The 14,872-nt window shown below is 41.4% G+C and overlaps 1 protein-coding gene across 3 annotated transcripts in view; it reads left to right on the top strand.

Moving 5' to 3' along the window:
* Nucleotides 1–2,729: 2,729 nt before the first annotated feature.
* LOC140205780 (divergent protein kinase domain 1A-like) overlaps nt 2,730–14,872 on the top strand; it is a 60,209-nt gene continuing 48,066 nt past the window's right edge. For all 3 annotated transcript variants that reach the window (XM_072273445.1, XM_072273443.1, XM_072273442.1), the window contains exon 1: nt 2,730–3,022. In XM_072273445.1, coding sequence (XP_072129546.1) covers nt 2,957–3,022 — 66 coding nt within the window. In that variant the 5' untranslated portion in view covers nt 2,730–2,956. The remainder of the gene's footprint in view (nt 3,023–14,872) is intronic.

Raw genomic sequence — 14,872 nt, 5'->3', positions numbered from 1 at the left:
GCTCTCCACGGTGCAACAAGTTTTTGAGTGTATTGTTGACATGCCATATCGCTTCAAACTCCTAATAAAGTATAGCTGCTGTCTTGCCTTCTTTATGACTACATCAATATGCTGGGACCAGGTTAGATCCTCAGAGATCTTGACACCCAGGAACTTGAAGCTGCTCACTCTTTCTACTTCTGATCCCTCTATGAGGAGTGGTATGTGTTCCTTCATCTTACCCTTCCTGAAGTCCACAATCAGCTCTTTTGTCTTACTGACGTTGAGTGCCAGGTTGTTGCTGCAGCACCATTCCACTAGTTGGCATATCTCACTCCTGTACGCCCTCTCGTCGCCACCTGGGATTCTACCAACAATGGTTGTATCGTCAGCAAATTTGTAGATGGTGTTTGAGCTATGCCTAGCCATGCATTTACAGCATGGAAGGAAGCCATTGTTCCTGCTGAAATACCCTAGCTCTGACTTGATAACACCTCTGCCCTTTAACACACCCACCACCACCGCTACTTTATCAGCCACCTGTACCTAGCATCATTTTATGTGTGTATGTGTATAGGCTAATCTCATGTATTTATTGTGTTCTTTATGCTTACTGCTTTTTATCCAGAGTAACAACCATTTTGCCTTCCTTTACACTTGTGTACTGAAGAATGACAATAAACAATCTTGAATCTTGTAATCGCAGTATTAATGTGGCCTGTCTGATTAAGTTAGTGACCACTGGAAATTTGATGCCAAAAGAAAATGATCAGACTCTATTTTGCTTGCCGTTCCTTGGCACTTTTGTAGCCTAAATCAACCCTAAAGGTCATCCAAGTCTGGCTTCAAGGAGCCGTGCACTACTTCATCAGCAGCTGCTGGAAACAGATTCAATTATAGCATTTGAAAAGAAATTTCAATAATACTTTGAACAGAAAAAACTTTGCAATTATTTTGGAATTAAAGCTGGAAATGATCTGGCACAGGAATGACAGTCAAAATGGCCTCGACCTGATTCATTCTGAGACTTGCCTTTCAGTTTTTTTCGCAATACTCAACAGAGTAGAACAGTATGAACCTGATGAAATCCACTGCATTTAAAATAGCCCACTCACTGAGCATTTGGGCTTTATTTTTATGAGCTATCTACATATTTGTCAGCTATGCTATATTTTAAAAGTTGGGGTGAATGCAGTCCTCTGTCATTTAAGAATCCGCTTAAAACACTGTATCCAGGGTTTGAACACTATTTTTGTGCTTTTGTGACCAAAACTAAATTCAGCCTGAGGGCAAACCAGACATTTTATCAAGTGCCTGACTTAAACTGCTATTACCAATAATCATGTTGCTTGCTTTCTTAATTGCTGTGCTGCATTTAAATATGACCATTATAAATACAACCTATCATGCCAGATTTCTATCATTCTAATGTGATGTTAGGTCTAGGTCTTGATAATTTGTTATTTTGTGTTATTTGGGAAATTTTAAGATTTTCTACAAAAGTAGTGGGATTAGTTACTTTAATTGGGCCACCATTAAAAAATAACAGACCCTTGCATTTAAACCTTTCTGAATCAGGTTTATTACCACTGACATATTGTGAGATTTGTTGCAGTACAGTACAAAACATAAAAACTAAAGTAGGTTACAAAAATAAATTGGTAATGCAAAAAATTTTATTTGCTTACCTCAGAATCAGAATGTTGCAATGTGCAGATCCCAGTCTGGGGATTTCAGAGGGTAATTTATACCAGACAAACATTTTCCTGTGTCCTGACAAAAATTTATGTCACAACAAACATCACTAAAATCAATTTCCTATTGATCTCATTATTGCACAATGTTTCCTTAATCATATTACAGCAATTGGCTGCATTTCAATAAATTGGCTGAAAATCCCTTTGAGTAAAAGGTACTTTAAGCAAATCTTCTTTTTGCCCCTTTTACTTCAGTAGTTCAGTCAATAGCACAGATTATAGGTACAAATCCTACTTCAGAAGAATGAAGTCTTACTACCTTCTTCCACCACCGACCCCCATACATACCTATATGTAGGCATCCATTAGTCCCGTGAGACCATGGATTTGTGCCTTGGAAGGTTTCCAGGGCGCAGGCCTGGGCAAGGTTGTATGGAAGACCAGCAGTTCCTCATGCTGCAGGTCTCCCCTCTCCATGCCACCGATATTGTCCAAGGGAAGGGCACTAGGGCCGATACAGCTTGGCATCATATATATATATAAAATACATACACAAGTGTGTACACTCCCCATACATACATACATATATATATATACACACACACACACACACGTTCGTGTTTATGTGGCCGTTGGAGTATGGGCTGAAAAGCCTGGTAGATGGACTAAATGCATAATTCTGACAGAAGGAGATTTATCTCCTACAATAAGCTGAAGCTATCTGAAATCCCTGGTGATTTTAGTAAATTACCAGATACTTCGGGTCAAATATGGGACATTCCTGATACGACTATTTATCAACATCACTGAAATAATCAGCATGTTCTCACATCGCTGCTCTATGGCCAGAAGTGTGCAAGTTGCCTGCTGCTTTTCGTACGTTGGTTTCACTTCACATACCGTAAGTGCTCGATTTATTAGGCATTCGTCCCCTGTGCAAACCCAGCCCCTGCTTTAATGATTCACAGAGTCACGTTCGCTGTTCTTTTTGTCTGCAGTTGGAGGGAGAAATTGTGTCGGCTAACTCCGGCTCCTTGGCCGCGTTCCAAAAAGCGCCTGGACGGCAGTGCGCCTTTAAACGCGAAAAAGTGATCGGAACCGCCGGAGCAGCAAATGACAGCTCCAGCTCTAAAGCAAACCAGCAAAGGAAGCAAATGAAGCTTCTAATGAGCACGCCGGGTACCGGCGGTGATTTGCGTGGGCTTTATTTAGGTGGCTGCGGACGCTATCAGAGAGAGGCGATGAAATAGGGCGGCTGGAGTAGATGTGCTTACATTGCCATGGCGAGGGGACTGCTTCCCTGGGCCTCCCTGAGGAAGATCTGCGGCAGTCACTACTACATCCAGGTGGGTGAAGCCGTCTGCTTTGAGCCGGTGTTTATGTTCAGTGAAGCCGATGCCTGTTACTCCTCGGTTTATATCGGGAGGGATGGTCCGTGGAAAAGCGGAACGCAGGGAAGGAAACGCGGGAGGGAAGTTTGCGTGGATGAGGAGGAAGGCGGGAATGGGTGTTGGCGGCGGCGGAGCGGGATCCGAGCACCTCCGGCGGTTTTCATTTGAAAACGGTCGTCGGCCGGGCCGGACCGAACCGGACCGGCGAGGCGCCGTCACGTGAGGCGGCCGCGGTCCGCGCGCACGGAGCCTGCATTGAATGAATGGCCACGGTGCAGCGCGAGCGGGGACAGCTGCAACCTCCCCTCCCCGCAAAGAAACCGGTCGTGCCCACTTCCTTCCACACACAGCCTCTTATTAATAGCTTTTGTAAACCTCATGCATTTTGTATGTACCCAATGCCGCGTGTGTGTATGTCTATCCTGTGTGTACACCAGGCATTTTGTCTGAGCGGCAACAGCGCCGTCTTTATCCGAAGTGCTGTTCATTTATAATATTATAAACGTTCTTTTCAGAATGTGTTGCTCTCCATGTTTTGCTTTTATTCGGTTGGATTTAAAGAAAGTAAGCCAGCCGTCTGGACGGTCTCTATTATCACGAAAAGTATGCACCAAAGGTTGATTTCTGTGCTGTAGAAAACAATGGGTATCCAATTGCATTGTAAATACTAACGCTGAGTTGGGACTTCTTGCAACGCAAAGCATATTTCAGAGTTCAAGGTGATCCATGTAAAATTGAATCAAGCCGACTATATCTTTGCTTGCAAAATGTGTTCGATTCTCTTGTGGCATTGTTTGTAGTTGTGCTTGGGAACTAAATGGACAGTCAATATCCTTCCCTTCCTTATCCCTCTGGAAGTGACGCACTGGAACTATTAAATGTTCGGTGGAAGTATAGGATTTCATGGTTGTCATGTCATTTAAACAAAACATCGGTCGGGTGTGCGGAGCATTCCGATCTATGAGAAATGATCAGTTTACTTTCAGATTTAGGTGTTTAAGGAACGCATGAGAGGTTTGCACCCCTTCATCTGAAGAGTGGGTCAACCAATAATCAATTGACTATTATGTGAGCTTTCGAGTGAGCTCGGTATTTTTCGTCGTTGATTAAGACATGGAATTAACCAAACGAAGAGGAAATCCATCTTTAGTACCACTGGAGGCTGAGAATAAAACGCTGCATGCAGCCTGAAGGGGTTTCGCAGCGTAAATTCCTTGACTCCTGTGCTGATTGATCGAATCCTCTCCCTTGCGCCGTTCCCCCAAGATTGACGGTACTAATCATACTTCAGGTGAATAGATTGGCACATAATTTTAAAACACTTGGTTTACGATAATCTTACCAATATAAGTAAGAGGAAAGCAGAGAGATTTTTGTTAGGAAAATAGAAATGTTTTATTTGATTTTCCCCTTGTTTTTTTAATGTCTCTTGGGAAATTTCTTGCACAAAAAATAAGTAGTTTAGCTCGTAATTTTGTTTATTTTCCCACCTTGCTTCTTGTTTGATTTCTGTGGTGATTTTTTTCTCTCTCTCTCTAAATGGTATACTGATGCACATCTTCATTCATTACTCTCCTGTGTTTACCTCTCTATATTTGTTTTGGTAGAAATGTCTTGTAATCTGGTGGATTTGTCATGCTCCACATAGCACTGTAATGCAACATTAAGGGAGTGATGCTCTGCACTGTCAAATATACTGACTTTCGGATAGTGTGTTTCTTTCTCGTGTAGTTCTTCTATTATAAGGAGAAAATATTTCTAACAGAAAGTACAAACCTCACATCAGCTGCAGCCAGAGTGCTTGCACCTTGGGTGAAGGGAGAGTGGGACCTTCCCTACTGGCACATCGTTATGTGCATCAAACCATGTGCAAGACCATAAGACATAGGACCAGAATTAGGCCATTCAGCCCACTGAGTGTTCTGCCATTCCATCATGGCTAAGTAAAAGACATTAAGCCTATCTGGAAGAGAGATGTCACAGTTATTGACATGCAGGATAGACTTTGTAGTCCATTATGGTTTGAATGCTCTGCCACATGAATCTCTTGTCTCTGGTGTCACAGAAGTGGCTGTAAATTCTTTGAATTATCACACTTCTCCCTTCCTGATGATAAAGGAAAGCAGAACTCTTGCTGACCTAAGAAAAATCTTATTCCCTAAACTGAAGGTAGTACCCTGATCTCACAGCAGTGCCTGGACCTCTGCTGTCAATCATGACTTCTGATTTGCCCTCAGAGGCACATTTGATAATGGTGATTACCTCAATGCACTTCTTTGTATGACCAGTTATCAATGTTAATCTGATGTTTGTAGTAGCTTCCTTCCTGAACACGTTCCGGTCAATGTTTTCAAAATAGTCCTGTTATGCTGAGGTTGCTACTTCTGTCCAAGTCGTTGTCTCCCTTTGAAATGGTTTGACATGCTTAATCAGTGGTCTGTGTACAGGAATTAGCATTATAGGTAAGTGGTCTGTATAGGTAAGTGGTTAGATTATCCAAGGTGGGGGTGAAGTGCAGCCTTGTAAGTGCCATACAAATGCACCGGAGAACATGATTGAGCCCAGGTCACTGGATTTGTGGGGCAGCAACCGCACTTGGTGTATGACCCTATTTCTTCTGTTCCCTCAATCGCCCAACTCAGAGGTGTATTCCAGTGGAACAATGTTTCTTTTCCACTTTCAGCACCAGCTTTTCTAAATTTTTAATTTAACTTTGCAGTTTATAACAAATCATACTGTGAACATCTGTTAAACAGGAATCAAATGGATGTAGTCCAAACTTGCTTCAGTTGATGTTCTTACAGCATAGAGAACAACGTGAATTTTACCCCTTTAACTTGGGACTGGATTTGAATCCAATCCCAAAAATGTAACCAGTTTCCTCCCCTAACGCTTGTAAAGTAACCCCTGAGTTCCTTTTTTTATGTATATTGATCACTAGAACAAACTAACGTTAGTTCCATGTTTGACTTTCACTAATTCAATCTGTTCTTTGATCAGGGGTCTTTATAATTAAATTTGGGACTTTTATTTTGGCTCTGTCTTCCAGGTTTGCCATTTTGCATATTTCCATCAAATCATGTCAATGGTCACATTTTTCAGAAGATGAATTACCCACTTTGTTTGCCTTTTTCCATATGACATAAAATTAACATTGTAAATGTTTTGATGCTTTTGTGTTTCATCCTGTGCTTTAATAAAAACTATTTGCATATGATGCATTTTGCAATGTAGGAAAAGCAATCTTGAGGCATTTAACAGGAACACAATCAAATAAAATTTGACACTAATCTAGCTAAGGTTCCTGAGGGGCAGATGTCATAGTTGGTCATCGACGGAATATCCAAAAGAAGGGAAGTTGAAAGCATAGCTGCCAGTGGTGATCAATAAATTTGGGAATGTTCAAAAGAGTGCAGATATCTTGAGTTGTAGGGATGATAGAAGTTGCGCCGATAGGGAAGGGTGATTGTTATGGACATATTTTGAAAACAAAGATGAAAAGTTTTGAACTGTCATGCACAGGATTATTCACAAAAATATCCAGAAGATTCAATGCATTGATCTTGTCAAATGATTTTAAAAATTGCAACCAAATTGGATGTTTTCAGCCTGAAAGGAGATAAATGATACATGAAACATTTTTGGGTATAATTTTCCATAAAATCATATTAATTGTTGTTTGCAAAAGAACAACAAGTTGAAATAAGAAAATGCAGATCAAGTAGAGGAATGTTCAGTGGTAGGAAAGAACAAAGATCTATTTATAGTGTATATTCCCAAAACCTCAAAGAAGCAGGACTATTACTGAGGTACTTTTAAAGATTCACTCAGAATACTTGTCCTTGATTGGTTGAGATCTAGAATATAAGAGCAGGAAGTTTATGCTCAAATTGCATACAATTAAGTTTTTAAGTATGGTTCAGAAAGATAGGAAGATGTGATTCGACTCAAATAGGTGGAGTAGAGATTAAGAAGGATTTTGCCCAGACTGGAAATTTTACTAATGAGAAAGAATTGGGTATATCAGAATTGTTTTAATTTGGAATAGAATAATCTGAAGTGCTTCTATACTTCTGAGGTGTAAGATGTATAGTGCTGCAGAAGAGAGAAACCAAGGAATATGTGTATATAGTTCCCTGAAAGTGGAAACACAGATGGTGAAGAAGGCAACTGGAATAATTCAACTTTTTTTTTGCTTTGATGGTCTGAGGTACTCAACTGCTTCAAACAGGCATCATTTATACTGGTGTCCAAGAAGAATGTAGTAACCTGCCTCAGTGCTTATCACCCATTAGCACGTGCATCCATCATGAAGAAGTGCTTTAAGAAGTTGGTCATAACTTCATTCCTTCTTCTGAGGGGTGACCTGCATCTGCTCCAATTTGCCTACCTTCACAGAAAGGCGGCAGCGGATGCCTCCTCATTTGCCCTTCTCTGGAACTGAATGAAGTTTATGATCTAATGGAACACCTGGACAATTAAGATGCACATGTCAGAATGCTCTTCATTGACTACAGCTCAGCTTTCAACACTATCATCCCCATGAAACCCATCACTAAACTACAAAGCCATAAGATACAGAGGCAGTGCTTAAATCATTCAGCCCGTTGAGTCTGCTATGCCATTTCATCATGGCTGATCCATTTTCCCTCTCAACACTATTCCCCTGCTTTCTCCCTGTAAACTTTCTCGCCCTGACTAATAAAGAACCTATCAACCTCTGCCTCAAATACACCCAAGGACCTGGCTCCCTGGCTCCCAAAGCCACCTGTGGCAAAGAACTCCACAGATTCACCACCCCCTGGTGAAAGAAATTCCTCCTCACCTCTGTTCTAAATGGACGCTCCTCTGTCCTGAGGCTGTGCCCTCTGGTCCCAGATTCTCCCACTATAGCAGACATCCTCTCCACATTGACTGTATTTAGGCCTTTTAGCATTCGATAGGTTTCAATGAGATTCCCGCCGTCCCCATTCTTCTAAATTCCAGCAAGTACAGGCCCAGTGCCATCAAACTCTCCTCAAACTTCCCTTTCTTTCCTGGAATTATTCTCATGAACTTTCTCTAAACCCCTTCCAGTGTCAGCACATCCTTTCTTTAGAAAATCCTGCACAAAGACTCAAGTCTCTGTACACATTGGATTTTTGAATTTTCTCCCTGTTTAGAAAATAGTCTGTGCTTTTATTTCTTCGACCAAAGTGCATGACCGAACACTTCCTGACACTATATTCCACCATCCACTTCTTTGCCCATTATCCTAATCTACTAAATCCTTCTGTAGCTTCTCTGCTTTCTCAACACTTTCTCCACCTATCTACGTATCATCCACAAACTTGGCCACGAAGTCATCAATTCTCTCATCCAAATCATTGGCATTTTACATAAAAAGAAGTGGTCCCAATACCAATCCCCGAGAACACCACTACTCACCGGCAGTCGACCAGAAAAGGCTCCCTTTATTTCCACTCTTTGTCTCTTGCCAATCAGCCAAAACTCTATCCATGCTAGTATCTTTCCTGTAATACCATAGGCTCTTATCTTGTTAAGCAGCCTCATGTGCAGCACTTTGTCAAAGGCCTTCTGAAAATCCAAGTACACAACATGCACCGATTCTCCTTTGTCTATCCTGTCTGTTAAATGGCCTATAATTTATTGTCTTTTGCTTCCGTCCCTTCTTGAAGAGTGGGGTGACATTTGCAATTTTCCAGACCTCCAGAACCACCCCAGAATCACCCCAGAATCTAGTGCTTCCTAAAGGATCATTACTAATGCCACCACAATTTCTTCAGCCACCTCGTCCATCAGGTTGGGTGTAGCCCATCTGGTTCTGGTGTCTTCAGACCTTTCGGCTTCCTAAGCTCCTTCTCCCTAGTAATAGCAACTGCACTCACTTCTGCCCTCTGATACTCTTGAACTTCTGAAAAGCTGCTAGTGCCTTCCATAGTGAAAATAGAGGCAAAATACTTTTTAAGAGGTAGTAATGGAGGATAATTTCCTTATCCTCCTTTACTACATCTCTAGCATTATTTTCCAGTGATCTGATATCTAATCTCACCTTTCCTTTACTCTTTATATATCAGGGCAAAAAAAGTTTTGATGTCTTCTTTTGATTTTATTGGCTAGTCTGCCTTCATTTCATCTTTTCCCTCCTTATGGCTCTTTCAGTTGCCTTCTGTTGGTTTTTAAAAGCTTACCAATCATCTAACTTCCCATTAATCACTATCACTCTGATTTTCATCCTCCTGTCAAATTAGTTTAAATTGTCCTCAACAGCTGTAGCAAACCTGCCCACAAGGATATTGGTCCCCCTTGGGTTCACGTGTATCCAATCCTTTTTGTACGGGCCATACCTTTCCCCCTGCCCCCCACCACTCCAAGAGATTTATTCTATTGATCCAGACATCTGAAGCTCTGTACCAATTCCTCAGCCATGCTGAAGAATCTGTCAAATCATTCTATTCTTAACCTCACTGGTGCATGGTGCAGGTAGCAAACCAGAGATTACTACTCTGGAGGTACTGCTTTTCAGCTTTCTACCTAACTCCCTAAATTCTGTCTTCAGAACCTCTTCCCTTCTCCTATCTATGTCATTGGTGCCAATACTTACAAAGACCTGTCTTCTTACCATCCCTGTTTAGAATGCCATGGACCTGATTCAAGATGTCCCCAATCCTGTCACCTGGGAGGCAATGTGCCATTCAGGCATCTCTTTCACATCCACAAAATCTCATGTCTACTCCTCTATCAAATCCCCTATCACTGCAGTCACCTTCTCACTCCCTTTTTCTGAGCCAAAAGCTCACCAACGCTTGCCTCTACCTGTATGGAGCCTCCTTTTGTCAATTTGTTTGGGCTGCTAGAAAAAGCTTTAAGTCTGAATACTGCTAGGTTCAGGTACAGTTACTCCCCCTCAACCATCAGACTCTTTAACTTCTTTTCCTATCACTGAATGGTCCCCACAAACTATAGACTCGCTTTCAAGGACTCCTCATCTCACGTTCTTAGTTTTTATTGGTTATTTACTGTTTTTTCTATTTACAGTTTGTCTTTTGTACATTGGTCGATAATTCACCCTTTTGGGTGCAGTCTTTCATTTATTCTGTTATGGTTCTTGGATTTGCTGAGTATGTCAGCAAGAAAACAAATCTCAGGGTTGTATATGGTGACATATAGAGTGCCTATAAAAAGTATTCCCCCCATTGGAAGTTCTCATGTTTTTATTGTTTTACAACATTGAACCAGAGTGAATTTAATTTGACTTTTATTGACCCTGATCAACAGAAAAACTCTTTTTATGTCAAAGTGGAAAAAAAACTCTGCAAAGTGATCTAAATTAAATACAAATTTAAAACTCAATTATTGAATGCATAAGTATTTACCCCTCCCTTAATATGACACAACAAATCATCACTGGGGTAGCCAATTGATTTTAGAAGTCACATAATTAGTTAAATTGAGATCTGTTTTTGGAGATCTGTGTGCAGTCAAGGTGTTTCAGTTGATAGTGGTGTTAATACACCTGTATCTGGAAGGCCCACCTGCTGGAGTATCAGTATTCTGGCAAAAACTCCACCATGAAGACAAAAGAACACTTCAAGCAACTCCACAATAAGGTTATTGAAAAGCACAAGTCAGGAGATGGATTTCCAAGTCACTGAATATCCTTTGGAGTATAGTTAAGTCAATCAAGTTAATCTGTCTAGAGCAGGCTGTCAACAAAAACTGAGTGACTGTGCAAGAAGGGGACTAGTGAGGGAGGCCACCAAGAGACCTATGACAACACTAGAGGAGTTTCAAGTTTCAGTGGATGAGATGGGAGAGACCACGCGTACAACACTGTTGCCTGGGTGCTTCACCAGTCGCAGTTTTATGGGACAGTGGCAAAGAGAAAGTCACTGTTATTTAAAAAAAACATGAAATTTCAGCTAGAGTTTGTCACAAGGCATGTGGGGGACTCTGAAGTCAGCTGGAAAAAGGTTTTATGGTCTGATGAAACCAAAATTGAGTTTTTTGGCCATCAGACTAAACGTTATGTTTGGTGTAAGCCAAACACTGCACGTCATCAAAAACACACCATCCCTACCATGAAGCATGGTAGTGGCTGCAACATGACGTGGAAGTGCTTCACTGCAGCAGGCCTTGGAAGGCTTGTGAAGGCAGAGGGTAAGTGAATGCAGCAAAATACAGGGAAAACCTGGAGGAAATCCTAATGCAATCTGCAAGAGAACTGCGACTTGGGAGACAATTTGTTTTCCAGCAAGATAATGACCCCTAGCATAAACCCAGCGCTTAAAAAGGAATGACTTAAAAACAACAAAGTTAGTGTCCTGGACTGGCCAAGTCAGAGTCCAGACCTGAATCCAATTGAGAATTTGTGGCTGGACTTTAAATGGGCTTTTCACTCATGCAATCTGACAGATTGTAGAGAAGTATGGGGGGAAAATTGCAGCATCCAGGTGTGCAAAGCTGATAGAGACCTATCCACACAGACTCAAGCCTGTAATTGCTGCCAAAGGTGCATCTAGTAAGTACTGATTTGAAGGGAGTGAACACTTATGCAGTCAATTATTTTGTGTTTTAATCTTTGTGTTTAATTTAGATCACTTTGTAGAGATTTGTTTTCGCTTTGACACAAGAGTATTTTTATGTTGATCAGTGTCAAAAAGCCAAGTTCAATCCATTGTGATTCAATGTTGTAAAACAGTAAAACATGAAAATTTCCAAGGGTGATGCTTACCTTTTTATAGGCACTGTATGTACTTTGATAATAAATTTACTTTGAACTTTGCTTTCCTGAGACAGCTGAGGAATTGAGGATATATAAAAAAAATCATTTTGAACCTATGTATTCTCTGGCTAAAAGAATAATTGGGACTGAATAAGAACTCTGGCTTCAGCAGTTAGCTAAAACTGGCTTATACTAGTTCTCCCTTGGTTTGCAGAGAGATATTGAGAGTTTAATAACATTGTACACAGTACCGTCGTTTGAGTAGGGAGAGGAGGACTCACCAATAAGGACAAATGAACATCCATCTGTAATTAAGTCAGGGCCTAGCAAAGGGAATAACTGATAAGGACTGGACAGCACATCCATCTGTAATTAAGCCTTGATCTAGTGGACTGTCTTATCTGTAACTAAGTTTCTCACCAACAGACTTGGTGGGCGTATCAGTTCAAATGACATCTTGCTAAGTAATGTATGGGGCTTGCTATGTATAAATATATGGCTGTAACTGGAGAGGGGGGCCCACTTGTTGGATGGTGGCAGTACTTGCGTGCCTTCCCTCTGACAACTGGGTCTCAAACTCCTGCAGGAGGGTGTGCAATAAACTGTTGTAACTATAAGAAGTTGGTCTCCTGAGTTTTATTCAGATTCAACTTTAACATAGCAGGTAGCAGGCAGTCCATGAGAGAAGAGGCTGTGTATCATAATTTACTCAGTCCCTTGTGTCCTTTCCTGTGTTCAGGAAAGTTTCCTTAATCCATATATAGAGGTCCCAACTAGAGAGAACATGATATTAGATCTCCTGCTGGAGAATAATTCAGGGCAGGTCACAGAAGATTGTGTAGAGGAACACTGCATCCAGTACTCAATTTTCCAGTTACTGGAACCACCCCAGAATCTAGTGATTCATGAAAGATTATTACTAATAACTCGACAATCTCTTCAGCTACTTCTTTCAGAAACCTGGGGAGTAGTTTCAAGATAATTATAGATAAGTATATTGGTCTGGTCCTCTGGTTGAGATTCTAAATGGAGAAAGGCAGATTTTTGTTTTGATGGTATCAAAAAAGATCTGATGTGTGGATTGGGACAGCTTGCTTTCTGGCAAAGGTGTGCTTTGTAAATGTAAGGCTTTCAAAAGTGAACGTTTGAGAGTACAGAGTTTGTACATCCCTGTCTGACTAAAAGGCAGGAATAATGGGTTTGGGGAACTTTGGTTTTGAAATGTATTGAGATCCACTTAAGAAGAAGGACATACATAGCAGGTATAGGCAGGAAGGAACAAATGAAGTACTTGAGTATAAGAAATGCAAGAGAAGAGGGCATGAGATCACTCTCACAGCCAAGGTGAAGGAGAATCTCAAAGGCTTCTACAGATATATTAAGAGCAAAAGATTAGCAAAGGACAAAATTGATCCTCTTGAAGGTCATGGCAGCAATCTATGCATGGAGCTGAAGGAGATGGGGGAGATTTTAAATGGATTTTTTTTGTATATGTATTTACTTGGGAGATGGACATAGAGTTCATAGAAGTGAGGCGATCCGTAGTGAAATCATGGTCCTTGTACAGATTAGAGGAGGAGATGTTTGCTGTCCTGAGGCAAATTAGGGCAGATAAATCTGCAGAGCTTGACAAGCTGTTCCCTTGGACATTGTGGGAGGCTAGTCTAGAAATTGCAGGGGGCCTAGCAGAGGTATTTCAAAGGCATCAAAGTATGTATACAGTATACACACCTGAGATTTGCCTTCCCGCAGGCAACCACAAAGAAAAGAAACACCGTAAAACCCTTTTAAAGAAAAACCTCAACATCAAAGACCATCAAGCAGCTAACATGCGAAAAATAAAAAATCATGCGAACATCAAAAAGCGAGCAAACAACAGAGCTTTTAACATCAAACTGCAGAGTCCCCAAAATGGTCCAGAAGCCACAGCCACTGAGTCAATTAATAAAGCGCTGTTTTGATGGCTGCAGGCCACAGTGCACAGAGCCAATACATGCCAAAGTGCCTTGATCTAATTGCACAAATAGTTTCTAAAAAAAAGTAAACAAAAGCACATGGTCCATGAACTGCAGTGTCACCCAAAAGTGAGATCATAGCCATGAGCACATTCAGCACTGAGGACACTAAACGTTAAAAGCAGAGTCCCCCTAAAATAAATCCGCATTCATGAAAGAGCCTTGCGGCGTAGGACCCAAGTCTCCTGCGCCTTACGCCAGCATCAGTGAGAGGGAGATTGGTCAAACGCAGACTGTGCAACACTGAGCACCTGTTCATTTTCTGCTCTCGTCCTTCTCGATGTTAACCTTGGCCAATTGTTTTAATCGGGGCGGAGTAATGAAGCTGACTGTGGGTTTGTGCTCCATTATTGGGGATCGATGGCTGCCCCTGCACACCATCTCAACCTCTCTGAATCCCCCAGATGATGGCAAAAGTGCCGGATCATTTAATTGCCTCAAAAATACATTCTTAAAGTAGAAATTGCAGGCTGCAGTTGATCAGTTCAGGAGAAGTGTATTTAAAAGAAGAAGGGTATCAAGTAGTTTCGTGAGCTGTCTGTAGGATATCACCATTGGTCATTGGCGCCACCTTACGTCCTTAAGCCACGGGTGAGGCATTGGAGGATTGAGGGATAGCTAATGTTGTTCCATTGTTTAAGAAAGGCTCTAAGAATAAGGCAGGAAGTTATAGGCCAGTGAGCCTAACATCAGTAATGACTAAGTTATTGGAAGATATTCTAAGGGACCAGGTATATAGGTATATGGAGAGACAGGGGACTGATTACAGATAGTCAACATGGCTTTGTGTGTGTTAAGTCATGTCTAACTAATCTTCCTCGTTTTTTAAGGATGTTGCCAGGAAAGTTTAAGGCAAGGCAGTGGGTGTTACATACATGGATATTAACAAGGCTTTTGTCAACATCCCGCATTGGTTGTTGGTCAAGAAAGTCCATTCACTTGGCATTCAGGATGAGGTAGTAAATTGGATTAGACATTGGTTTCACAGAAGAAGTCAGAGAGTGGTTGTAGACGGTTGCCATCTGACTGGAGACCTGTGACTAGAGGTGTGCTGCAGGGATTGAC

This window comes from Mobula birostris, chromosome 12, assembly GCF_030028105.1.
Source record: "Mobula birostris isolate sMobBir1 chromosome 12, sMobBir1.hap1, whole genome shotgun sequence".
NCBI classification, from domain to species: Eukaryota; Metazoa; Chordata; class Chondrichthyes; order Myliobatiformes; family Myliobatidae; genus Mobula; species Mobula birostris.
This window is presented reverse-complemented; position numbering and strand designations above follow the sequence as displayed.